The sequence below is a fragment of the Amblyomma americanum genome, chromosome 2 (genome assembly GCF_052857255.1).
Source record: "Amblyomma americanum isolate KBUSLIRL-KWMA chromosome 2, ASM5285725v1, whole genome shotgun sequence".
Taxonomy (NCBI): Eukaryota; Metazoa; Arthropoda; class Arachnida; order Ixodida; family Ixodidae; genus Amblyomma; species Amblyomma americanum.
This window is the reverse complement of record NC_135498.1, coordinates 6,596,959-6,623,988: the sequence shown is the minus strand read 5'-3', so window position 1 is coordinate 6,623,988 and position 27,030 is coordinate 6,596,959. Positions and strand designations below refer to the sequence as shown.

The 27,030-nt window shown below is 48.2% G+C and overlaps 1 protein-coding gene across 1 annotated transcript; it reads right to left on the bottom strand.

Moving 5' to 3' along the window:
• On the bottom strand, positions 1-26,865 carry LOC144118327 (uncharacterized). The gene is made up of 5 exons (XM_077651284.1): positions 26,259-26,865; positions 19,635-19,772; positions 19,159-19,315; positions 3,564-3,834; positions 1-1,180 (listed from the first exon to the last, which is right to left on the bottom strand). Exons 1-5 carry the CDS (start codon positions 26,728-26,730, stop codon positions 1,151-1,153), a joined length of 1,068 nt encoding a protein of 355 aa, XP_077507410.1. The 5' UTR covers positions 26,731-26,865; the 3' UTR covers positions 1-1,150.
• Between the last annotated feature and the right edge of the window lie 165 nt (positions 26,866-27,030).

The window sequence follows — 27,030 nt, the reverse complement described above, 5'->3', positions numbered from 1 at the left end:
TCCGGATTCGCAGGATGTGTTCAAAAGAGGCAGAAGCAAAAATTACTTTGGTTTTTATAGATCTCTTCATAAAGTCCGACGTATTCAGAGAAATTTCCAAGATAACACATAATTCAATCAAAGGAGTAATTACTCTTATGCTTTCATCTGGACTATATGGTTTCATGTTTTTTACAGTCTGGATCGTTCTGGCCGTTCTCGGGCTTATCCTGAACGTGAACAAGACATACATTTGCGCTTTATAAAAGGGAAACAGTGGTAATATCATCATCTTTGTGAAGCAAGTTATCTACCCGATACACGCCACGGTGACAGCAACGTCCTCCTGTTTAGTTTTGTCCTAATTAAAACTGATTTTCAATATTATGATCAAAAAGGACTAGCTAGCCACTTCCTTGAGTTCAGCTTTCTCACAGGACGAAGATAACTGCATTTGTTTTAAGTAAAGCTGGAAGCGTTCCCTTCATACCATTATTATTTGTTCATATTGTAATACATAAGCCGCTAAAAATAAGTTGCTGTGCCTTCACAAATGTTTTTGGTGGATGTTCCATACAAAATATCATTCAGGAATGACAAATACTCACTGATACCCTGCCATCCAACTTCCAACAGCCCTTCTGTTTTCTTTGCTCAATGCTCCTGAAAGTCATTCCAAAAGGCGTCCATCATCTAATACATCACAGCAGTCTTGCAGCGCCTAAAGGCAAAGACAGGCGTCCTTTTCATAAAACTAGAACGTTTCACAAGATCAGTAAATCTATCAACCAGTTAAATAAGCGACATCAACATGCCATTATAATCAGAATCAGCCTTAACCATGAAAGGTAGAACAAGGAATTGCACAATATAGGGCCCAGGACGTAAATGACGCGTTTTCCAGACGCGCCAACAAAGAGATGTTGTGCGTGCAGTGTTGTGCGAACAACACTTTCGTGACTTTTTTCGCCAGTCACAAGCATCGGTCACCAGAGAGAGCCCCCCGCAAGTTGCTGGCTCTCAGCGACTCCAAACGAGCAGCTTGCTGCCCTGACAGGACGCGTGTATCATCCTGGTGTCGGTATGAACGATGACGTCACGTTGAGGTCGAAGAACACCCGCCCAGGTGCGGAGACAAAACACGGCTGCATTTCCTCTCTTCTCGTCCCGATCACAGCCTCATGACCAGCTCGGAAAGCACCTGCGTGCAGAGACGAGGACAAAGGCGAAACGTCGGGTGACCATCTTTAAACACGTGGGTGGAAGTAGCATGCGCGCGCTTTGCATTTGCGAATCAAAACTGCAGAGAAACTGGAATTGCCAGCTTTGCTACCCATAGCTTGAATAATTGAATTTAGATAAGTTTTAAACCTGTGAAAACGAGGAGGATAAAGGAGTCACTTTTTTTTTTAAATTCCATCATGGGGCTGAACGCAGAAAGGAGAGATATAAATCGTGAAATATTGCCACCTTCCTAACGTGTTTTGTTTTTGTACTGTTTTTACAGCCTGCAACGCTAACAGCTTACGGAGTTCTGAACTACCCTCAAGTCCCTAAGTAAATGCCATTATAGATGTTGCTCTTCTTCCTCCTTAAGAAGCAAACACAAAGAGCACGGTCATCTTTTTATACTTTTTCTTTTTGCTGCTTTCGTTGTCATTTGCTGTTGCAGGCGCATACCAGAATTTAAAACGTTCAACACCCCCATTTTTTTTCTACTTTTTCAAGTGCGATAACAATGCTCGCCGCTCTAGGATCCCAGAGAATGAAATCGATAAATTAAAACCTCGGCTTCAGCGCAGCAGTCTCTCGTGATGTCAGATTGTTCAGCAGCCCGACGCTGTACTATCTGTCGAAGCATCGCGATATCGTCGCGCGAGTAGAGCGCTAACCGCATGAGGCCACAATTCGCGGCGACACGCCGCGCGATGGCATCGCGCGATGGGCTGAGGGCCGCCGAAGCACTGTCGCTCATCGCGTCGCCCAGGGTCTGGGTTTGCAGAAAATTTCGCCATTGCCCGGAAGTCCCGTGCGAGACTAGCCAATGACAGTAGGCCTTGCGGGTGCGTAACTTCCGATCCGTTTTGCGCGCGAAAGTCGATTTTTTTTTTTTCGGCGGGCTTTCAGCGGAGCAACAGCCGACGCATCCGTCACCATGGCAGCTATGCAAGAATTTAATGAAAGGCTCATTAATGAAGTTCAAAAGTAAAAGGTGCTGTGGGATATGCCCTACACGCACAAGAGTGCCGGAATGTCGCCTGGCGCCTCATCGCAGCGTCCCTCGGGCGCGCGGACGCGCTTTTCTGCGTCACGTGACTTTGTGTAGTCGACTAAAAATAAAATTGTTACCTAAATATATTTGTTCAATGTTTTATTGTGTTTTATCTTTATGAAGCCTTAAGAGCGTTGTTCTACGCGTTAATTAAAGCAAAATTACTGAACGCTGAAGCTGCCGCAATCAAGCAACACTGAAAACGCGCCGCTCCGACGCCGAGTCCCGTCGCTTCGTGAGGTTTGCGTCAGCGGCAGGGATGGGCGACGGCGGCGTCATCGCGCGACGTATCGCGAAGGAATATCGCCTCATGCGATTACCGCTTAAACGCTGGCGCTTAGCCACGCCATTCGATCCAATTATGGTCCATCACGATTGGCAGCTTCGCACCCGCAGAGCTTCTTCCTCTTGCCTTTTCGTTGCAGGCACAGCTTATCGACTTTTTTCTAAGTTAATTATTAGTGCCCCCTGCAACGCGCCTTGCTTTCTACAAACAAGTTTGACTTGCAGCAGATTTTACGCGGCATTGTGCATTGGGAATGGCGTTTATACAGAACTTTCGCAACGTGATTTGCATTCTTGCAGTTTCTCATTGCTTTCTTCGCATATCTTCAGATACAGAAAACTACGAAGGTTACCAGGGTCATTTGTACTAAACCCCGCTGATTGTAACCGCAATGAAGTGTGCGTTATAGTTGTATTCGTGGTTTAAAATTTGTACTAAACCCCGCTGATTGTAACCGCAGTGAAGTGTGCGTTGTAGTATTCGTGGTTTAAATTTGTCCTAGTTTCGAGCTAACCTCACGTAAGCTGACATCTATATAATAGGCTACACTTAGAGACAGCAGTTGGTAACAGTGGGCCATGCCCCCCCCCCCCCCCCCCCCCCCCCCGGGTCCTGCGTTACTTCGCTGGCCAACCACAACAGTAAACGAAATCAGTTCTTTAACGTTTGACTGTATCAAAGAAGCCAGAGGCATCAAAATTTTTGAGCCTATAATTTCGCCTTGTGGTGCTTCTTGTTTGAAGTAAAAAGAAAAGCTTTAGAGGGGTCCTGAAACACCTTTTTCAGTACAGTATATAAACTTACTCAATGACTAGATTGTGTTATCATAAGCATCTGAGGCAAATAATACCCTTCTACGCGCAACAGAGAGCCCACAATCACTCTCGAAAGCTGCCGAGTCCTCTCAGGCTAATGTTTGGAGCTCGCGCCCTCCTTCGTGTCACGCGTCTGCTTGTGCTGGTTAAACAGCACATGAGTCCTGCAAAGTTCTCCGGGGGCGCCCACAGCTTACGCAGTGAGTGATACCTGGGGGTAGTTGTGGTCCACGGTGAGCGCCGGCAGGGACACGGTCTTGTCTCCGTCTTTGAGCGTCACCATAGTGAGGGTGGGCGGATGCTGCGCCGCAGCCAGCGCGGCCGTGGAAGATCCCGCGGCCGGGTGGGCCCGCTGTCCGGCCTGGCCGCCACGGGGTCCGAACGGCAGCAGCGGCAGTAGGGCCTCGGTGGCCGCGTTCACCATGCACGGGTCCTCGCCTCGCAGCGAGCGGCTCATGGCTGCGGGAGGAGGCTTTTTGGGCCTGGCGGAGGGGGGGGGGGCAAGGCAGGAGGTTAACCAAAAAAGTGTTCCGGTTGGCTTTTCATCACTTGTAGGGAAGGAAAAAAGAATGTAAATGGAGAAGAGTAAAAACGGGGATGAAGTAGAGACCCATGATGACAGTTAATGGCCTGCGTGCGGCAAACTCGCGACCTGTGACGCGAGCACTAAGCTCTCAGAAACTGTGACGGGGCCTCGCAAGCCTCCAGGGCTGACAGTCGGCGCGACCACCGGTCGTGGATTTCGCTCTCCGTCAGCGGGCGAGAATCGAGGGAAAAAAGTGCAGTCATGACCACGGCAACAACGGGCTAACTGCTGCAGGAATGCATGTGTGCTGCGTCATATCGCATTGTCATACGTATACACACCCAGCATTGTTAATGAAGAAACCGAACGAGCAGAAGCCGAGCACTTCGCGCGACTCTTACCGCCTCTACTCTTCTTTTCACTGCGGCTCCAGCCTCTGTATGCTGGAAATGCTAGTCCGACTAGTCTTTCCCCATCTTCTAATTTTACTACCATCGCGGCCGTGCATGTACTCTCTAACAAAAAGTGACTAAAAGCGGTCAAGAGGTGTGTCCTTTTGGTATTTAACTGATCTGCCACAACCATGTAGTCATTTTCGGGACTAACTGCAAGGAGTCTCATCGTTGGTTCCCTAGGAAGGGGTGCAACAGTTAATCACCGGGAGCAGGCGCTAAATTTCAAGAAAAATGCAAACGAAACGCGATTTCCAGCGTAATTTAGAGCGAAACTTTCCGACAGCACCTCTCACACGTAATAACAAAGGAAACAGAAATACACACACATGAAAATTCCAGATTCGATCCCACAACCTTTGCATTGAGAACCGAGAGCGAGTATGACAAGGCCACCACAGCACGCGGTCCAAGGAAGGAAATAAAAACACTATATACGAAGCACACACTTTGCTTGGGTTTAACGCTCGCAATTTTATCGAACATATTGCTGTTTAGAGCAAAGCATGTTGATTTTGCTGTTAAGTGCGTTTGCAACAAGCTGCGGTAACCGTTAAAAATATGCACAGCGATCTATATGGCGTTCTTGACTACATCGTGCTGAAACACATGCGCTTCCGAAAAGCATGCAAGCAAAGCAACCCCTCCAGTGCACGTAACTTGCCGAAATAGTAAAATTTTGTCGAGCCACAGCACGGAGGCTAATCGCGTTTTCGAAATTCTAAAATCTGATATGTCTCTTACTGACGACCGGCTACAAATTTCTAATTGCGGTCAGATATGCCTATCGGTAATAGTTTAAATGTTAACAATTATATTTAATCTATCATTTTAAAAGAACCTCTTGCTGGGAAAGTTGGTGACTGTTCATTTTTAGTTACAGGCGCGAAAAAAAAAGACAATGTGCCGCCGTGGTGGCTCAGTGGTTATGGCGCTCGGCTGCTGACCCGAAAGACGCGGGTTCGATCTCGGCCGCGGCGGTCGAATTTCGATGGAGGCGAAATTCCAGAGGCTCGTGTACTGTGCGATGTCAGGGCACGTTAAAGAACCAAAGGTGGTCAAAATTTCCGGAGCCCTTCACTACGGCGTCCCTCATAGCTTGAGTCGCTCTGGGACGTTAAACCCCAATAAACCAATAAAAGACAAAACACAAGGGAGAAAGACGGGACGCAGTGCCTTACTTTACTATCAATATCACTTTCCTAATTAACATGATACGCCCGTTTTTTGTCGTCCGCCAACTCTGGTATTACTATGCCGCAAAAATATTCTCTTTACCTCAAAAACCCTGTTTTTAAAAATTAGTGATAGGCTTTCCTGAAACACCTGTTATAGGTATAAATATGTATACACGAAAGAAAACAGACATGGTGAACGAACAATATACTTCTTCACGTTTCGGTCTACGTCTGAAAAAAACTGGGCTACAGGCAGTCTCCTAAATTTATATGCTGACGTTATGACTACTGCACCAACGACGGTGAATATATAAGAAAAAAACATACTAAAAGAGCGTCGCAATCGTGCAATCGCAAAGGCGCTAAGGTTGTGCATTAGAGGTAATCTAAAATAACAAAAGATCATAGACACGTGGCGAACTTACAAGGTGCAGAATAATGCGGAGCGCACACATGCGTAAAAGGGTTTGGTACAAAAAAAAAAAAAAGGACACGAGGCGAAGCTACATTCTGGATGATAATGCGTAGCCTGCTATATATGTCCATATCTAATAAAATAAATAAAACGAATAAACCACGTGAAAGAGAAATGACTCACACTGGCATGCAGTCACAATACAGGACTCTTGTCCGCTCACGTATAACGCCTTTTATAAACAGAATAAAAGATACCAGTCACCCACCCGCTGTTCTCAGGAAGTTGTCACAAAAAAATGGGGCGATTGAGATACGCAACTTAACTTACTTACGCTTCGATTTATATCAGACGAGAGGGCTTTAAACTTGTAAATTGAAAGTGATTCTCTTACTTCTCTGTCGTAGTGTGATTGAAACGGTGATTCCAAGATGGTTACTTTTAATTTTTCAAATAAGGAACCCAGAACACTTAGTACACGCTCAGATAAGGAAAGGCTGGCTAGAATTGCGCTGTGAGCCTTGTGGTTGTTAAAGCGCAATCTGAAAGATGTCGCAGTTTGACCTATACATTGCAGTTTTGACCTATACATTGCAGTCTGACCTATACATTGCATTGTGGACAAATTATATTTTCACAGTCGCAGGCGAAGTTCCGTTAATTTTTACACTGTAGCTGGAAGCAGTGCTAACAGCCACCTGTGACGCCGTCATCTGTAAACAAATTTTAGAGCCAGATTTATTGCATGGTTCATTCACTTTGTAAACTGCGTTATACGCGACCAGACAAGACGTCTGTGTTGTGATCGCATGCTACTGCGAGTCATTGACTTTTCGTGTGGTTTTATTCGTTTCATTCATTTTATTGGATGTGGACATATCGGATGCTATGCATTATCATCCAGAATGTACCTTTGTCTCGTGTCCTTTTTCTTTTCTTCAGTGCGAAAGCACTACTTCACTAGCAATCCTTCCTGAAAAAGCTGGTGGGCCGCTGAAGCCTCGACCTTTGATCCTTGACCTTTGACCTTTGAGATGAAATGACCTGAGCCGAATCTGACGGCCGGTGAAGCTGTGAGTCCCAGGGCGGAAGACAGGCTTGACCTAGTCTCATAATAGAATTGGCCCATTTCCAAAAATGGGGTCGGCCCATCCCCAAAAGTTTAAAAATTGAGTTGACTCACGTTCGTAACAGAATTGGGACGCTCCCAAAATGGGCTTGGCTCACTCACCCTCCAAATTTGGGTGACCCACCCCGGAAAATCTGAAAATTGAGTTGACCTGCGTACGGAACTGATTTGGGACACCACCAGAATGTGTTTGGCCCATCACCAAAATTTGGGTGGCCTACTCCCGAAAATTTGAAAATTGACTTGGCCCACGTTTGGAACCGTGCTTGCGCACACTATTTCGTGCTTAACAATGCTAAACCGCCCGCCATTTTTTTTATACCGCACCCTTTTACGCACGCGTGTGCTCCGCATTGTCTGCACCTTGTAAGTTCGCGACACGATTAAATTCTCTTGGTATTTTAGGTGACCCCTAAAAGCCAACTTTCGCGCCTTTGCGATTGCATTATTTCGACCGCATTTTAGCTTGGAGTTCATGGTAGAGAGAGGGTAGGCTGATGATTTCTTGACACCAAAAAAAAAAAAAAAGTGAACGAGGGGAAAACCTCAGGGTGCTTGGCAACGTTTCGACAAGAGAACTTGGCTTCGCAAGTCCCCTTGTCGAAACGTTGGCAGCACCCTGAGGCTGGCTGTTTTCTTTTGTGTATTGCCAACCTAGCCCTAAAAACTTCTGCATATATACACATACTTAGGCACGCTGCCACCTGCCCACCAGCAAGTTTCAGACACACAAACAGCTAAGTGCGGGGAATGACCATTGTAAGTGCTAGCGCACTAAAACGCTAAGTTGGCAGAGCGTTGTTGTTATTGTTGAGCTAACAATAGATAGCACATACCGACGCCCGGATCGGCCAAGAATCGGCAGGAATAGAGAGGTATTCAACTGTACTTTCACGAGGCCCAAAAAAAGAAAAAAAAGGCAAGTAAAAATGCACGCGGGAGAGCAACACCGATGGGTCCTCATTCAAGTAGGGCACGGACTGAAAAAAAAAAAATTTTTCTCACGCTTCGCGTTCTCGACATCTACATCGTCTCCGCTAGGCGCACACGAAAAATTTGAGTTTTGACTTAGCGCGAGCATGTCAATGCCCGCGTAAGATGGCCTCAGCTGTCGAGAAGCTCACAGTGTCATGGAGAAAGACATATCCTTAGCAGGACCCGAATGCTGCTATATGTCAAGTCAGCGATTTGTCATCATCTTGTTTGCTCGCCATGCCCAACAGTACACATGATGGCATCAATGCAGTGAGGAAGAAGACAACTTACTTATGCCGGCTGAAGCACCACTAAAACAATTCTTGACCGGTCCCCCAGTGTGGGTATGTACCATCTTTCGTAAGGCTAGCAACAACAACGAAACAAACTACAACGAAGGACATCATATGTCCTTCAACAAAACAGAAATAGAAGCGATAAAAGAAATGACGACTGAGCGGTGGGAGGAAATGCTGCCCAGCTCAAACCCGAAAGTTCAGCAGGAGCTGACCGAAAGGGCTAGAACATCTGCAAGATCCAGTGGACTTCTGTAATAGAGGGATATGAACCTCAGTTTTTGTTCCAGTTAAAATGTTTTCATCATCATCATCATCATCTCGAAACGCGCATCTGCAAGATCTAATGGACTTCCGGAATAAAGGGATATGAACCATCAGTTTTAGTTCCAGTTAAAATGTTTTCATCATCATCATCTTCTCGAAACACTGAAAAGAGGCCAAATGACACCGGCTAATCGCGGCCGAAGAAATAGAAGAAAGGTGTTCTAGTCCTAAGATGAAGGCAGTGGATCATCATCATCAAGAAAGCAGGGACCAAAATGGCCGCCCGTTCGGCGAAATTGACATGCAGTGACCGACTTCAAATTTAACATGATTGGCTGCCCAGGCTCTTGCCTGTCGTCACACCACGGGTTATCAGAACTCCTCCGGTCAGCATGCTTCGAGGCAACTTGAATTCTGGTAAGGCTGACGGCCCCAAAATGACAAAACTGGCAAAACCACCGCAGCCACAAAAGCCTACGAGTTCCAGTGGACACAGAACGGACGGTGGGACAGCCTCGCCATTGGCGCCGTCCTTGCTTCTCAGAAGCGGAGCAGCAAGGCCCGCGAAATCGGCAAGCAGTGACGGTGGTGACTCGACTAAGAAGAGCTTCGCCGTCAAGCCTGGAGAGGTGCCGAAATCGAACTCTGGCGACGTCGTCAGCGAATACCGATCGCAAGCATCGCTCACAATGCCGCCGCTGGAGGACGTCTCTGCAGGAGAAAGTTCCTCTCGAGAAGAGCTCTTCAAAGACCTCAAAGGCTTGCTCGGTGAAGTGCTAGCTGGCATCGACGTGGAGCGCACATCCAAGAAAGACAAGCAGCAGGGCTTGGTGATATTGGATGACAGCGAACAGCACACCGTCCGGGCAACGGAGGACGATATACCGACGGAGTTGCTGCCCACGGTTGCGGCGCCTCCTTCGGGCCGCCCCGGAGGCGGAAGGGGAAGCTGCGATCTAACTGTTCGCTTCGCCGACACCGAGAGCCTCAAGCCGCGAGCGGAGAGTTCTACACCAGGCCAAAGAACACGGAAGAAACCGGCGGGCTCTGCATCGCAACCGGCTGGGAAAGGAAAGACTCAGCAGCAGCAGCAACAGCAGCCGCAGCAGGGCTCTTCGCTCTGGCCCTTCCGCCGAAACAGGCCAAACAAGGAAGTACCCAAGCCGAAGAACGCAGCGGCGAGGCCGCAGCCAAAGTCGGCCCCAACTAGAAGGGACTCCACGGGGCCCCCGACGTCGAGCTTGATGGATTCAGAGCTGGCGGCTGCGATGGATCGCAAGATATCGTGGGGCAAGGCCAAAGCGTATCCCGGAAGCGTGACCCTCTCGGAGCTCAACGACGACGGAACGGGCACGAGCAAGACAAGGTCGCTCAGGAGGGTCAAGAAGAAGAAGCCCGAACCGCCGCCCAAGCCAAAATCGGAAGGGGCAGCGTCGCTGCTTCGAAGCATCCTGGGAATAGCGAGTTCGTCGCAGAAGGCAGCGACTGCCTCGGCGGTGCCACAGCCGCACGCGAAGGGTGGCAACAACAAGCGCGCGAAGCCGCCCGTTGCCCCTCGCATTCAGCCCAGCGACACTGCGAGTGGCTCGAAGGCGAAGAAGTCGCCGCAACAGAAGGACCAGAAGCTGGCTGGGGCGCCCAAGAAGTCTCAGCCGCCGCTGCCCTCGCTGAAAGAAGTCCCAGAGAACATGACCGCGGCGGAAGCACTACGCGCAGAAGAACCCGAAGCTCACGCCGCTCAACTTCCTGACGCAAAGAGTCAAACTGAAAGCGCGCATGTTGCTGCTGGTACTCATGCAGTGGAAGGCGCTGTAGCTGGCGCAGATGCTAGTAGTCAGTGCGCGGAACAAGCTGCTGGTGCCTTGGTCCTAGCTAAAGCACCTGAAACAGGGGCTTTGGTCCTGGCTACTTGCAGAGAGTAAAACGTTACTCGAGGCAGTTACGTTACTCGAGGCAGTAATTGCTGTGGTGGTCGCTAACTTTTATGCGGCTGTTCAATGTTTCGTCCACTCCGAAGCTACATATTAAACAATGTCCTTTTTTTAAAAGAAAACCTGCTTACCCATGCTTGTCGCCATGTTTGGACACGTAAATAAGCGACCGTATGAGCAGCCATAGAAGCCATATGACAGATGCCGTGAAATGCTCTTGTTTATTCGCTTACTGTGTTAATTTCGTTCCTTTTTTATGGACGACTCGAAAGTGGGCAACGTGCTGGGCAGCGTAGATACTGTCTGCACATCACCCAAGTTTGACAACCTACGCTGATATCTCTGCCCACATACTACGCCCGCAAGGGTGGCTGATAGCGCCTTTGGCAACCTTAGCCCGGCTGCTTGGCTGGGCCTCAGCGGCACCGCGAATCCCCTCTCTTCTACAGGCCCGAGCTACAACGTTTCTAATAAGTCTTTACGCCACCACCCGATATTCTTGCCACTTTATGCGCACACTATGCGCGCTTCCAACTCAAAAGGAGATTTGAAATTTATTGAAATTCAGGGAAAATACAATTTGTCTAGGTGAAGAGGGCTGAAGGTGACACATGAGGTCACCTGACTAGGCCCTAAGCACCCTGCATTGCAACAATACCTCGTATGATGGCCGCAAGGGCACCGGGACGGAAGAAGCAAAAGGTATTTCGCGGGTAAAAGGACACCGGTGCCTTGGGGTGACCCCATGAGATGACTGCGCCATACTTATCGCCAGAAGTGACCAGTTTTCTGTTTGTGGTTGATAGTGCATGGAAAGCGGGCTGGTTGCCCGTTATTTAGTATGCTGCAGGTGGCATGCTACCTTACTACTTTCTGAAGTTTGATCTTTGCGCTACACAAAACAGAGAGGACGTAAAAGGGAGGATTGTTGGGCCAGTTGGTTGATGATACAAGACTGAAAACGGCGCGAAAAACGGGACAAGATAGAGAGAAGCAACACACACAGCACCGCTGTGTGTGTTGCTTTTCTCTATCTTGTCCCGTTTTTCGCGCCGTTTTCAGTCTTGAATTGAGAGAGGACGTGGACAGAGAGGCAATACAACGACGACAGACGTGAAAATTTGAGCACAACTGTAATAACTAAGCAGTTGAGGCTGAGTACAAGTGAGTTCTTTGACTTTGATCATCAAAGCAACAAAAACGATGAAGCAACTTACACTCTCCTCAGAGTAAACCGATTCGCATATGATTATTTGATCTACGTCCCTAGTTGAAATTAGTTTTTTTCCAGGGACATTCCGCGACATATTCTGAGATTGGTCTCGCAAGTCCTTCTCGAAACTTGCGGGCAATAACTTGTGCTTGCCTGTGTTCGCACTGTTCGATACAAGCAACAGAGCCTCATTGTGGCGAACATCATCATCAAGATAGCGTCGTCTTTCTTTTTTGGTTCAAAATAAGCAACAACAACAAACGAAATGAACCAGCCATCATATTTCTTATTCTGAAACAGCACACGTCACCTTTCCTGAGAGCTTGTTGATGTGTACGTAAACAGCAGTGATGAATGGCGAAGAGATGGCTTGCGCCCAAATATAATAACTTCAATGTCAAAGTATGTGACGCGCATTAAAGCTTTTGGCGTACTAAAATAAATAAATATACGCGGAAACAAATTACAAGTAGAACAATCGACGTCAAACTGCTGTTTTTGTCACACATTCCTGAGAACCCGGAGCTCGCCGACCAAATGGCGTACACTCATCGCAGTAGTCATCAACGTTTGCAAATGGTGGTCGGCGGTAGCGCGCCGCTGGAACAAAATTGACACTCAGTGGAGCTTGCGCTGTCTCCAGGTGGCCACAAAAAGTTGGCCGTCTAAATGACGTCGAGGTCTCTTTTTCGGCGCCTCCTAAAATATCGGTCGTCACGCTCTTGAGGCACAAGAAATCCCACAGCGGAGCCCCTGGCCCTCGTGGTATGCTCATCCAAAGAGCCGCTCTTCCGTGCAAACCCTTATGACAGGGCAAGTTGCCATTGAGCCGGTGGTTGTGTGCAACTCCTCAGACTGCGTCCTCTTCCGCGTCCCGCCACGCAAAGCTGCCAAGGCGACGGCCGATAGAACTCAACCGGACAAGTCTTCTGGACCGCCAACCGCCAGGAAAGACAGTCAGGAAGAGGTCATCACCAGTGGCGGCAGCAGCAGCAGCAAGCTTAATGAGCCAGCCAAGTTTTGCCCAGACAAGCCCGGGCATCAACATAGCAGCTCTCACAGGACTCTGTCGGGAGCTGAAGCCTCCGTGAAACGCTGCGAGGAAAGAGGCCACACCGCTAGCAACGCCGTCCTCTCGACGACAGCAGGGGCGTCTAGCGACAGTTCTCGGGGCAGCTCGCCGCAGCTCAAGGCCAGCACGGAATCCGGCCTCGGGGGTAGGCGGAGCCCCGGCAGCAGTGAAGGGCGCCTGGCTGATGATCCGCCCCAACTGGAAGTCTACTCCGATGCATCGTCGACGTCACCGGCGAAGGAGATAACGCCGGCTCCTGTTCCGATTCAAGGGCAATTCGAGATGCTGCTGCGTAACTCGGACGCCGACGGTGACACCCGCTCTAGCGAAACGGAGAGGATCAGCGACCTCTCTCGCACTCCGTCGACCACGCAGTTTGCGCACGATTCCAATAGCAGCAGCCCGGGTAACGCGTCGACTCTCTCCTCCCAGCTAGACTCCTCTGTCGCGTCGATTTCCACTCCTGCCGGCGCCGAATCCCCGTCGGGCAAAAGAAGCGGCCAGCATCCGGAGAACTCGGAGGAAGACCGCAGCGCATCTAGCGCTCATAGCAACGAAGTGTCACCCGCGGCGAGCGGCAGCTCTTCGCCGGTGCTGCCATCGGCTTCTAGAAGGATTACGTGGGGCAAGGCCAAGAGCTACCCGGGCAGCGAGACGGTGTCCGAGCTCGAAGACGAGCGCTCCGTCGACATGGCGTCGGAGTTTAGGGCTATGCGAAAGAAACAGGCCGCTATGGCGCGCCCTCCCGTCAGGCCTCGCAGGCCGGTGCCGCCGCCTCCGCAGACACAGCGAAATCTCCGCGATCCGCGAGGCAGGGCGAGGGGCATGAGACGGCTCAACTCGAAGTCGCGCTTCGACAAGGACAGGGACAAGGACTAGAAGCCCACAGTTTGCGCAACGAGGATTTACGCGAACGTATACGCGTCCGTTTGGTACGCATTACAGCTCGCCGCTCATGCAGTTTGTGGGCTACGCGCTCGAAGCATACCGCTCCTATCGCTTGGATAAGCAACACGGGTCTTAGTCGGGCACGGACAGGTCCCTTAACGTGAGCAGCGTTGTAATTATCCTCGCTACGAACAATATTTGTAAAAAAAATAAGTACGATGAACTGTGATCGGCTGGTGAATTGCCATCAAAAATGGATTTTGTTTCACATTGTCACACATGAATTGCAGTAGTAAATATAGATGACTGTAGATGCGTCGTCTATGATTGGCTGCGTTTTACTTGCGTATGAGTGCCGTAAGCATTACTGCTATATGGAACCTTTTTTGCTGCAGGAGTGGTGAAGCGTTATGGCAGACATCTATCGCACGTCACCAGCGCCGTGCTGTATACTGATGATGCGACAGCACCGCCCATATAGTCGACGCTTTGTGGTGTCTTCCCTCTTGTCCGTGTTCGTCTTTGCGCTGTGATTGAAAGCATGAAATACCAACTCACCCAGTAACTTATTTTAAGCATGCTATTGAATACGTAATGCACATAAAACGAAAAACGCTTTCTCGCGAATCTGGCGACCCGATCTATCCGCGTGTGAACTACGTTAGCACTGACCCGCAAGTTACTGCGCTCCAGAGGGCGAGGCAGATTTCGAGTGCAACAGCTCCACGTGCGTCTGGTTAGTTATCGTCCTTGTTCAGTGCAGCATGTTTAGATGACTTGAATCTATGAATGGTTGTGTGTTTTCTTCTTTTTGTTGGAACTGTATATATGCCTCGTTCCAAGCAATAAACATCAGTTGCAAGTCAGCGCTCGTCTGTGTCGTGTCTTCCTCGTAGTCCCTGTCAAATTTCGCGCTGTTCTGTTTTAAAATGACTTACCAACTCGCCCAAGCATCCGTTTTAACGATCTTGTTGGCATCTGATTCAGTAAAGTGTTTTACGCCGGGCCGTTTGATTTTTTGTTAGATGTCTGAATTTCATGTTAATCTGTAAAAAAAAAAAAAACTCTTGAAAGAAAACAATCCGAACTATGCCACTCCCTCTGGGTTCCGCAAGATACCAAATAAAAACAAAGTCCCCTGTACATCCAACGTACTGCTATGAAGTTGGCAAACTCAGAGCCCGTCACTCCTACTCTGTGAGATACTGGCAAGAAGACCCGTTGCAACTCCTGAATGCGCGCGTCCTGTGATTTCCACGAAGGACGGAACTTGCTATTTTTGATGTTACCACGGGGCGTCAATACACACGCGTCACGAAGGAACACTGTAAAGTAGCATTTTCGCGAAGATGCGAGCCTATGTTGCAGCCCTACGACACTAAAATTTTTATGCGTTTAGCGCTCCTAGAGAGCCAATTTTTAGCACTTTCCTGAATGGAGTGTGTAGTGAACTTCTGCCGCAGCTAGATCGTGGGCGGAGGAACGGGCCTTGCAGAGGGAGGAGAAAGGCGCTTATAACTGAGACGAGGCGAAGCCAGCCTCCTGGAAGTTGAAGCGAGAAGCGAAGAAGCGCACAGGGAGGAGAAGGTGACGATCTCGGTGATGATCATTCCAACGTCCAGATCTTCTGGACGCCAGGGCACCTCTTAACGACGGGCAATGAGGCGGCAAACACAGCTGCTCGAGCTCTCCTCCTCCGAGCATCTGGCATGCAGCCTCTCTCTGACACAGTTAACAACCCCTCACCCTTACTAAGCTACGCAGAAATTACGGAGTACTATAAGATCATAAGAAGGAAATATCCTCTTCCTCACAAAACCCTTAGCAAATCTGAAGCGCACATAATCAGGCGACCACGAACTAATGATCTGCCCAATCTCTACTTGACGTGTAAATGGTATCCAGATACATACGATTCGTCCTGCCCCTTCTGCGGAGCAGTTGGCGCACTCCTTCATAAATTCTAATGCAGGTAATACATTCTAATGCAGGTATTTAAAAAGACAAAAGAAAAACAATACACGCTGTTAACGACGGTTGGAGTGAAATAAAAAAAATATTCGTAGACACCACACAGTAAATCACTAGTATATATAGCACGTATGCAACGGTGGATGCACTAAAAAAAAAAATAAACTCATTAGATGGCAAAATGACATCGGTGATGCTTTTTATGAAGTCTTCGACGGACGTGCACTGCACAGCAGCGTTAGGTAGGAAATTATACTCATTATTCATTCTTGGAAAAAAATCCATACTTAAAACAATCAGTGCAAAGAGAAGGAGCTGGAATAGATAGAATGACGATGTCGTAATGTCTCGTTAGACCGAATTTCAAAAAATTGGGATTTGTCGATACTAACTTGATTATTTATAATTACATGTACAAGTACTTTAGCCTTTCTTGCTTTATTCTGGACTCTAATGTCGGTAGTTATTAAATATAAAACCAATTCGGTAGTTATTAATTATAAACCTGGCAGCAAGTCACTGCTGGTACTCATACATTCATCTATGAATGTATGAGTACCAGACAACCTTGGCGTGTTCTGTGATCGGTCTAATCAATGTTTAATATGGTAGACATTGTATTTCAGGGGTTGCATGATATATGTCCTGCCTTAGTCGGGACAAAGTTCCTTTCGAGCTTCTGAGCCCACAAAATCTGTGGGTGCTCCAGCGTAGATTGTGTTGTCATAAAAACCTGGGCCAAATAATACACTTCTACGCGTAGCAGACAACCCACAATCACGCGCGAAAGTTGGCGAACAATTCCCGACGACTTTTTCATGCTCGCACCCTCCTCCCTCGCTCTCACACCTGCGTATACAGGATGAGAGGTGGCTATAGGATAGATTCCATGGCCGCGGCCAATAAGCCGCGTAGCTCCGGCGGGCCAAAAGCCGCCCCCGGATGTGTGGACGGCGGTGGAGTGCCGACCTCCCAGCGTGCAAAAACTGACGAGAGGAGAGGTAAAGGACGCTGAAATTCAGATTTTCACTACAGATAACCTAACTTCTACAAAGCGAATTAAAAAAGATATTGCTGGACAATATTCGTGAAGCGGCGTGCCTTAGCATCCCAGGCATAGCGCAACTTTATTAGAGCCTCTTTCAGAGTCCCTTTAATAAACCTCCAGGATTTTTCAGGCGCCTCAGTAAGAAAATTGCCCGAAGTAACATTGAAAAACTTCTTTCAGGAGTCATTCAGCATGTCTTAGGACACTACTCGTAAGCTGAATTATTTATCTGAGCTGAACGCTAGGGTTAAGGCTTTCGCTGTAGCTTTCGTTTCGCTCGTGTTATTTCTCGCGTAATCCAAGGACTCGTGTTGCTAATTTTCCTAGCGCGTGTGGGAATATACCGCTCAACACATAACGCAACTAGTTCGGTAAAATACTCCCAAAGCACGCAAGTACTACCATTTGCTTCATACAATTCTTTGAATTTATTTAAAGAACCTTCGATCGTTTCTAAAATAATCTTGCGTTTAAAAAGTTTAAAATCATTTTGCGGTCAAGAGAGGTGGAAATTCTTTGTATGTTGAAGGGCGCTATTACAATTTTGTGGTCATACAAACCATTGCAGATCCCACAATTACCGAGGAAGGGAGCCAAGTGAGAAGAAAAAAAAGAAAGGTCGAGGACAGATGACGTAGATAAAACTCTAGTACAATATTTAACAAGCTGTAATAAATTGAAGGCAAATGAAAGTTCTATTAGTTGTTTGTCGCTAACAGTTTCAGTTTCACCAGGTGAATGTGAAGTCCAGTCGATTCCTGTAAGGTTGAAATCTCCTAGTAAAGTTAAGTTGTCATCTGGATGCTTCTCTAAGTCCATGAATGATTTGAGATATGCGAGCACATCAGGAGAGGATCTGGGAGCCCTATAAACACCACCAATGTGGAACGCGCGATTACTCAGCCTGATCTTAATCCATGCAGTCTCAATATCATTCGGAGTGTCAAGAATAGAAAAGTGAATTCTATAATGAATTAATACAGCTACACCTCCCCATCTAAGGTTTCTATCTTTCCTTACTATGGTATAAGGTGACGGACTAATATCAGCGTCTAGTATATCTTTGTGTAGCCAATCTTGGTAAGTGCCATAATATCAGGTTCACGTTCAAATATTACGCATTCTATATCCTCGGCCTTACTTATCATGCTTCTCACATTGATATTTATGATTTTAAAACTTAAAAAATCACAAGGTCATGCGTTGTCACTCACTGTAGTTTTCCTAAGCTTGTAAAACTTGTCAGTACCACCCTCATTCCAAGCGTACATGAGTTAATCAACTTCCAGTTTGACAAAGATTAACTTCACTTCAGCTCGTTTCCTTTCTTTCCTCAGCCGAAGAATCGCACAAGTTCTTCCGGATTGTGGCAACCCTTTTTGAGTAATGATCGCAGATAAAAAAATCAGTGCCTTTAACCTTGAAACAGTTGCTCAGTACCTTTATTTTATCTCTGTCGCCAGCAATTGGTTTGGTTTGGTTTAGTGGGGTTTACCGTCCAAAAGCGACTCAGGCTATGAGGGGCCTCCTAGTGAAGGGCTCCGAAAATTTCGAGCACCTGGGGTTCTTCAACGTGCACTGATGTCGCACAGTGCATGGGCCTCTAGAATTTCGCCTCCGTCGAAATTCGACCGCCACAGCCGGGATCGAACCCGCGTCTTTCAGGTCATTAGCCGAGTTCCATAACCACTGAGCAACCGCGGCGGCACTGTCGCCAGCAATTCTAAGGATTATCGGATGGTCTCGATCGGGACTCTTTTTTTTTCCTACTCGATGTATTCTTTCAATAGAATTTAGGTTCCGTTTCAGTACTTCGTCAAAGATATCATCGTTCACCTTTTTCATTAACAAGAACACTGTTTCACTATATTCTTCTTTTACTCATCTCACAATCAATTTATTTTGTCTTCCGGAGTAAATTTTTTATTCGTCAACCTTTTTGCACAGGGCAAACAGTTCCATCTGATTAATGCTAAACTTTCAGAACGTCTTTAACAATGATCGACGAGACATGCATTTTCTTTTGTTTTTGATCTTCTTTTGCAAAGTGCCGATTCTCCATTCTTGAACATATTGAATCCACAGCGCCTCTTAACGAGGGTTCAGACGGGTGGACCGCCTACCGCATGACATAAACGTCACTCCTCTGAGGAATCATGAGCGTCCTGTGCCGAGTCCGATCGGGCGCGGCACGCTCAAGGTCACTTCAGAGGAGTGAACACTGCGTCAGGTGGTAGGTGCTGCACGCGAATCGGTTCTAGCAGCGAATGCTTCGCGTGCTCCGTGTCTGGTGGCATTAGTAGCTCCCGCGGAACGGAAAAAGTGAAGCGCAATTTAACCACGGCGTTCTGACATAATGCGAGCGGCGGAAAGTCTCGAGGCATTTATCATTTGTGTCCCTCTCACACACCCACACATAGGCACACTGCCGAGGACGCTACTCACCGGCCCCTCTTGACGACGGGAGCCATGGGTCTCCTCTCCGGATCGACCTCGTCGAAAAGTCGCATGAGAAGTTCGGTGTTCTTGACTCGCACCACCCGCTCCGGAGATCGGGGCCTCCGCTCTCCGGACCCGTCGGGAGGGGTTAGAGGGCGCACCGCTGACCGTGCGAAAGATGCATTAGTACTGTGCATACATTATATACACGAGAAAGCTGTTGCGAACAAGCTGCTCTTTGTAAACACAGTCTACGTCCAGTGACATATGACAAGCGTAGTTTTTAGTGTTTTTAGCTACGGAATCGCGAATTCGAAACCTGACACTACTTCTGGCGATTTGCGGGTGCGCAAACAGGCACCGGCCCTGAGCTCGGCAGTGAAACATTGTCTTTCCTTTTGTTTCTTTGTCATAAACTTGATCTGAGCAGTTTATGTGAATGTTGCAAGCTTGTAATAACATGTGCTACTGCCGCGCCTCACCTGTAATGTCGTCCTGTGTGTCGTGCTTGAAGAGCGGCGGCAGGACGGGCATCACGATGGCCGGAGAGACACCGCTCGTCTCGTCCGGCTGCTGCCAGAACGACTGCGGCAGCGCACGCAGTTTCATCGGCAGCGGCTCTGCGAAATGGGCGATAGATATATTTGTTTACTGAGGAAGAGGAGGAAGAACATTTATTTCCACCGAATATGGCGCGGCAGCCACCTCCGGGTCCGCACGCAGGCGTCCGGGGAGGCGGTCTGTCGCACCGCGGCCGGAGGACATCCGACCCCGTCTAGGAGAAGAGGTCTTCAGCCTCGGCCGCCAGGCGGACGGCGAAGCGCTTAGTTTTTTCGTCGGAGCTTCTTAGCGTGGTCTCCCATTCATCGCTAGTTTTAATCGGGTTGCGCCCTGGGGCACGAACGCATCTCCATATTAAGTGATGTAACGTTGTCGCGTGGCCGCAAAATTTACAAATTTCGGTTTCTGCACCGTCCCTCTTCCTCCCTCTGGCACCCGTCCAACTCCTCCACAGGGGCGAGAAGAAATTTCGAGCACGGAGTCTTCTCCATTCGTAGGATTCCTTTTTACTCGGGGATCTATCCGGTGGTGGATATATCCTCCTGTCTTTCTTCAGATTGTCGGTTATATCCCTAAACGTGTCAATACTTTCTTTTAGATGTTGTTGTGGAGGCGTCCGCTGCACCACGAGGAAGCAAGGAGCGGGCGAGCATGTGGGCAGCCTCGTTGCCGGCGAGACCGGCGTGTGCTGGGGTCCGGATTATAGTCACGCTTTCGGCGAGACTCGACTCGTTCAGAATTTTGGCAGCACGATTGCTGGCTCTACCCTTGCTAAAATTCCTAACCGCCGCTTTGCTATCGCTGACGTGTTTCACGCCTGGTCGTGCAATGGCAATGGCTACTGCAATCTCCTCAGCCTCTACCGGTGTCCTATGGCGATCCCGGTGTCTAATAGAAACGTCAGCAAACAAATAATAGGGCGACCGAGGATAGGGAAAGAAGGCGACGTAACCTCGGTAGCTCTATTATTTGCTTGCTAGTGTTTCTATATCCTTTCCCTTTTACATTTTTTTTAAACAAAATAGTTGCCCAGATTAATGTTGCTGCTGGCTCTTTCCCATGGGGTTCGCGCTTGCATAGCATAGGGTGACGTCGGTTCATTCCAAGTAACGTCACATGTCCTTATTGCTGACTTCCGCCAAAACTTGCCTGGGAACCTTTTTGTTAACTACACAAGATTGCACAAGTGTTTCGTGCTGCATGACGCATGCGCAGTAATGATGCAGAAAACAAAACTGCACGTCTTCACGTTGTTTTAAATTGTGTGGTTGGTTACGTATGTTCCATACTTACATATGTTCTATATTTTGGTTACATATGCTACATAGGCTTCGGTTTAGACCGGATAGGAGAGGGGTTACTTTAGGACTGGGGAAATGTTGTGAATATCAAAGAGAATAAAGGGTAGGAACTGTGCATAAATCACTCTCTATTTGTGATATGCAGTGTGCTTCTGTATGTATTTATGTTCGTTTGCACTTTATCCAAATCGTGAACACTACGCAATAATGGCCAGTGCAACGAAAGCCGTTATTGCCTTACACTGCTCTCATTCGGTGTAAGCGCCTATTATATGCTGACGATGCGTGCGTCGTCTATGTAAGAGAGAGAGTTGGGAATCCACCTGAAATACCAGCTCTTCGCATAATAACTTCTACATGCATGACAACAACTAAGGACAACGAACAACCATATATTTGTTTCAATAAGCACCTTAGTCTTAAAAGGGGGGAAAAAAACCGGACGCACTCAAAAAATTGCTTCGGGTGGAACGAGTGTCGTTAGTCGGGAGGTGTCAGGGCCGAAGAAAATGAGGCAATCGGGGCAAAGTACGCTTACAAAGGCTACGTACAAAAAGTCACAAAGCAAGTTGTGGGCCTCTGATGTAAGTGCGAAAGCGGAGAGCAGAACTCGCTTGTAGGTGCGCATCACCGGTTAGGCACGTGCGTGGCACAGCGAGCTGCCGCCACGCTGACTGCAATGTATACGTTGCTGCTAGCGCGCGCGTATTGATTTGCTGTGGCAAGCGCCCTCGCCTACCGGCGGTGAAGGTCAGCCGGAGAGGGAGGGTGAACCGAATTGCCGCGTTTCCAGGTACGCCCCATGTTTTTCCCTTGGATTGGCGGGAAATCCCCCGATTGCGCTAATGGCTTCCCGAACACGGCGGCGGCCACGGTCACTATCAGCGCGTCACGCCGGCTGGCGACGTGGAACTGCAGGCTTAGCGGGCAGCCTTCATCATCACCAGCCTATGCCAACGCTAGACGGAGGTTTCTCCCAGTGAGATCCAATATTGCAGGCAACATTTATTTTTGTTACTTTTTTGTATTTTCGGCAGATTTAATTGATTCTGATAACGGGCCACATAGCAGTCATACAGACGCACGAATGTCCAGTCTCCACTGAGTTTTGCTACGTCAGACTTCGCATTATGCAGTAACATCAAGTGGTATTCAGCGGCAAGAGCAAGTAGCATTAAACAAAATAGTAAATATTTCAGCCGTAACGCATATTAGCTGACACATCGCAGTTGTAAAAGTCCTACCATACAAAATCTAAAGACTGTTTTGCCGTCTGTCGAGAGCAATTTGATTTTTTCTGAGGAAAAATAGAAGTAACGTGTGCCAGCGGCTTTGTCGTTTTATCTACTCCAATATCAGCACGCTATGTTTGAACATTTTATATAGTTTATTTTACGGCGTCCTAGTGAAATAAACTTGACTATATTGTTCTTGCTCCTTCGATTTTTTTTTTTTTTTGCAAACAAGGACCGCTTAAATCCGGTTAATATATCTGGAAAACTAAATACACAGTGCTGCCACTTTTATTCCTCAAGAATGCCTTAAAGCATTACCTCCATGGCTGCGGATTACTGCAGCTTTCTAAACAGTGCCTAGTTTGGGAACTAAGCCAGAACCTTATCTCTACAGCATGATACGAAGAAAACGTAAACAGAACGATGTTTAGCCGGAGTTTGAGTTCGGTTTCAGCTGCCTTCAACGGAGTTTATAACTGAGAAACAACTGACAAACTGGTGAGACCTTATCGGATTTTTATTACTTGTTATCAGTAGAATATCTAGAAACTGTAATTACAATCAACTTAATTTTTCAGTCTGATCCTAGCAGCCTCATTCCGCGAGTTGCACCCTCCTGTAAAGCTTGCAGCACTGTCTATGTGGCTCTTGAGAGGAGAAGCACGCAGTGCAGGTTGCACGCAGCGACAAAGTAATCGTGGTGGCGTTTATTTTTTCCTCTTTGGAAGAGGAACACAAGTCCTTAGAGTAGCAAAGAAGACAGGATATAAAACGAATTTCAGTAAAAACTTCGCATAACGCGTTAGTATAGCAATAGAGCGGTAGCGGAGAGATGGGGTAGGACCGAAGCGCTCTTCCGTTCGTGCAGAGCGTGATCAAAAACAAGAACCAAGGCCAAGGTGAACTAGTTGGCTGCGATAAAACGAAATCTGAAAGTCGCATAGCTCAATAACCGTCACAAAGGAACAAAGAAACCAGCACGTACTGGAAAAACCTTGTCAGTTGACGAAACCAAAAATACAGTATCAATGGTGACTGCAGAGCCCAGATGTTAGTTACTGGACGCAGCTTCCGTATAACTGCTTCGCAGAAGCACTCTCAATTCAAATATGGACTTTGCTCACGAGACGTGAGCAAAGCCCACGTCTTCTCCTCAGGACTTTTTGCTTCACCATCAGGAGAGAAATCACCTGCTTCTGCGTTCCAAGCCAACAGCTCCTATGTCGGAAGAGCTTCTGCACTGATTCCACCGGCTCGCTTCCTTTCCACTTACTTCGAGGGCGCTCGAATCAGCTCAACAGTTCCTCTGAGAATGCCCGGCGTTCGCAGTAGTATTCGAGCCGCTTGTTCGTCTTTTACCGGCCGTCCTTATTCCGCGCGGTCGTTCGCGTTTACTCCCGCAAGAGTTTCCGAACTTTCGGAGAGAAGGGCCTCGCCTAGAGGCTCTACCTCGACCTGCCTTGCCACCTTGAATAAGCAAAACGCCGCTGTCGGCTGTCGCCTTCCTCCGTACGCGCCTCTCCTTTCTACATTCATTTGCCTTTTATTCTTTTTCCCACCTCCATCCGCTACTCCGTGGTAAAGTTGAACGCGCACTCAAAGACGGCAGCTAAATCTTTCCACCGTTCAAAACGCTTCCATGCCGCCCCCTCTCTCTCTTGGCTGAAAAAGTCGCCAACTCGCGGCGCTGCTGGCTGGTTACTATGGCGGAATTATTAAGGTCACAATAGATAACGCTGGCAATGTATTGCGCCGACCACTCAAAATCGTATTTTTGCTTAATTCATATAAAGAAATAAAAAAATGATGCGGATATTTCCCCCGTACTACTTTTCCTTCACCTCATGGTGAACTCTTTCAGGCACCACCAGTTATCTTTCCACGTCGTGTTCATCCTTACAAAGTTAAACGCATTAACTGCCAGTCATCCGATTATGCACATATTCTTTTTTACCGAGCACAATAACTGAATGGAAAGCTTTACCATCAGACATTGTCACAGAATCTGACCTAAGTAAGTTTCAACATGTCAGTCATTCACGTTTCCTTTGGTTTATGGGGGTTTGACGTCCCGAAGCGACTCGGGCTATGAGACGCCGTAGGGAAGGGATCCGGATAATTTCGATCACCTGGGGTTCTTTAACGTGCACAGACATCGCACAGTACGCGGGCCTCTAGCATTTCGCCTCCATCGAAATTCGACCGCCGCAGCCGGGATCGAACCCGCGTCTTTCGGGTCGGCAGCCGAGCGCCATAATCACTCAGCCACTGCGGCGGCACTCACGTTTCAACAACTTTTTTTTTCTATTGTAGTTCAGCGCAATTTTCCGGTGTTGTCTTTTTCTTGCGGAGATGTGTTATTCATTCCTAAAGTTTTCCTGCAATATGTATTGTTTAGAGTATTTTTGTGGATGCCTATTATTTTATTAATATTTGTGATTTGTACTTGTTTTATTTTAGTACATTATTATAACCTATAACTTATAACCAATGCCTTGTACCCCCCATGCAGTATGCCCTCGCAATGAGGGCCTTTGGGGGTATTTTGAATAAATAAATAAATATTTGTGTGGCTACAAAGCAAAGCTGTAAAGCGCGTTAAACAAACTAGCTTTTCATAATAAACAAAACTTTGCGCAAACCACGATGGGACACGAGACCGAAACACGTACACACACATGAGCGCAAACTTGCAACTTCATATGACAAATAGGGCGCTGTCTCGCTGAGAGGCTGAGAGAGCATGCAAATTGCCTAGGTTCGTCAGGTGGCTCGAACCTGCCTTTGTAATGCCTTGGATGCAAACACAGCAACAACAGGAATAAGAAAAAGAAACAACAGTGCCGTCTGTCCCACGGTTGTTATCGGGCGCGCATGTGATAGGCTGGCCAGGGAAATCGTGGAGGCTCCGGACGCTTGCGTGAGTAAGGCATCAGTGGCCCTTCCGAAGAAAAAAGAGGAATTCCTTAGCGCTAAATAACAGCCGCTGTTCTTGTGCTTCTCTTTTGTTGTTGGTTTTCTGCGTCGGGTGCGCTGAGCTTTGTCAGTTGTGTTTGATAGTGGCTCTGGTAGCTGTACGCATGCGCTTCTTTGCTTCTTAAGGCAGTGTTTGGTTTCTGGAAATATGGTTGCAATCTTGCGCTCGTGTTCGTGCGTGTTCCTGCATCGTGTTCCGTCGTGGTTTGCACTAAGTTTTCTCGATTAGATCGCTTCACCCACCGGCTCAACAATCTGCGCTACTTAGCTTTTCATGGATGTTTAATCTGCCAGGCATTGTCACCATAAGAACTTTTCTGCAAGAATTAGAGATTAAAAGCCAAACATTCCTTAACTCGATCATGCCACGGGCATGTAGGCATCCGGGGCAAGTCGTTAAGGTGGAGCTTAAGAACTGCACGACATGTCAAGAGCTTCGTTTCTTTGTTTACTTCTAGAAGCATACACAGGTTTTCCCGTCTCTTACAACTATTAGAGAACAGTACAAATATTATCGATGGAGTCATCAGCCTGACTGCGCCGGGAAAAGGTCTCCTCCCATGTCTCTCCAATTATAAATGGAGTATGGTGGATCATGGCTACATTGGTAGACCTTGGACTTTCTCAGGCGCTCCAAAGAGTTACTACAAAGGTGCAGTTTTGCGTTGCGTCCACGTGTTGATCAAAACGTGGAGGGCACTGTGACACGTGCGGCTCGAAGCCATTACCCAGCCTGGGGGCCTATCTGCAGTCAAGAGGAAACCGCACGATATCCTGTGCGTGTCGCTACACAACCGTATGAAAATTGTGCACGTTTACTGCGTTTTTTTAGAAGTCTCTTTAAACATGCGTGCAGGAGGCTTATCAAAAGCAGTCGTAATTGCTATCATAGTTTTCTGAACTTTTCAATACGGGAAGTGGAGTGAGAGTTAATGCAAGTATTCTGCGTGCGCCACAGACGGTCACATTCTTGAGTCCCACACGCACACTCAGGCGCATACAAAAACACCACACGAGGATCGTTCTTTCCTACCTTTCTTGGACTTTGCCCTGACTCGTGTTGACACGCAGCGGCCTTCATTCAGCGCGCTGAGGTCGCTGACGCTGATGACGCTGCCCTTTCGTGGGGCCGCCGGCTTTCCCGCGCCCTTGGCCGCCTTCTTTTCCGGTGTCGGCCGAGGAACCGTCGCAGCGGCCACCGAATGTCCGTGGTGCTCGAACCCTGGAGCCCGAACATAGATGGGCCCAGAAGCCGTGCTGCTGCCGCTTGGGGACGCGACGTTCTCGTAGTCCGACGACGCGCTCAGCCCCGGCTGCTCATCGTCGGGAGAGCTCGGCGTCAAGTCACGCAGCCAGCTGCCTTCTCGAGCGCCGGGCTCTGGAGAGTCGCGGCACAGAAGGCTACTGTCGACGGAGCCGCGGCCGCTGTCTTCATCTTCCGAAGGCAGGGCCTTGTGGTGGCGTGTTTTGCTCATGGTACCAAACGGTATTCCGCTCTGCTTCATATGTAGATGAACTCTTTAGGCGCCACGAACAATGAAGGCTCACCGAAAAGACACTGGCGCCACAGACGGCTAACGTGGCCTCACATGAGGACGAAGATACTGCCAGGTACGCCTCTGCGCAGAGCTATACAAGGGTCACCGAAAGTTCCGTTGGCAAGCCACGCTGCTAAAATGCAACCCAACGCCACAAGTTCAGTGTATATCGGCGTGCCTGAGGGAATGCGCTGATTACTCCGTACGTTCAGCGGGAGGATGTCCATGGGCAGAAACTCTCCGTTTGGCAACGACACGTGGTCATTG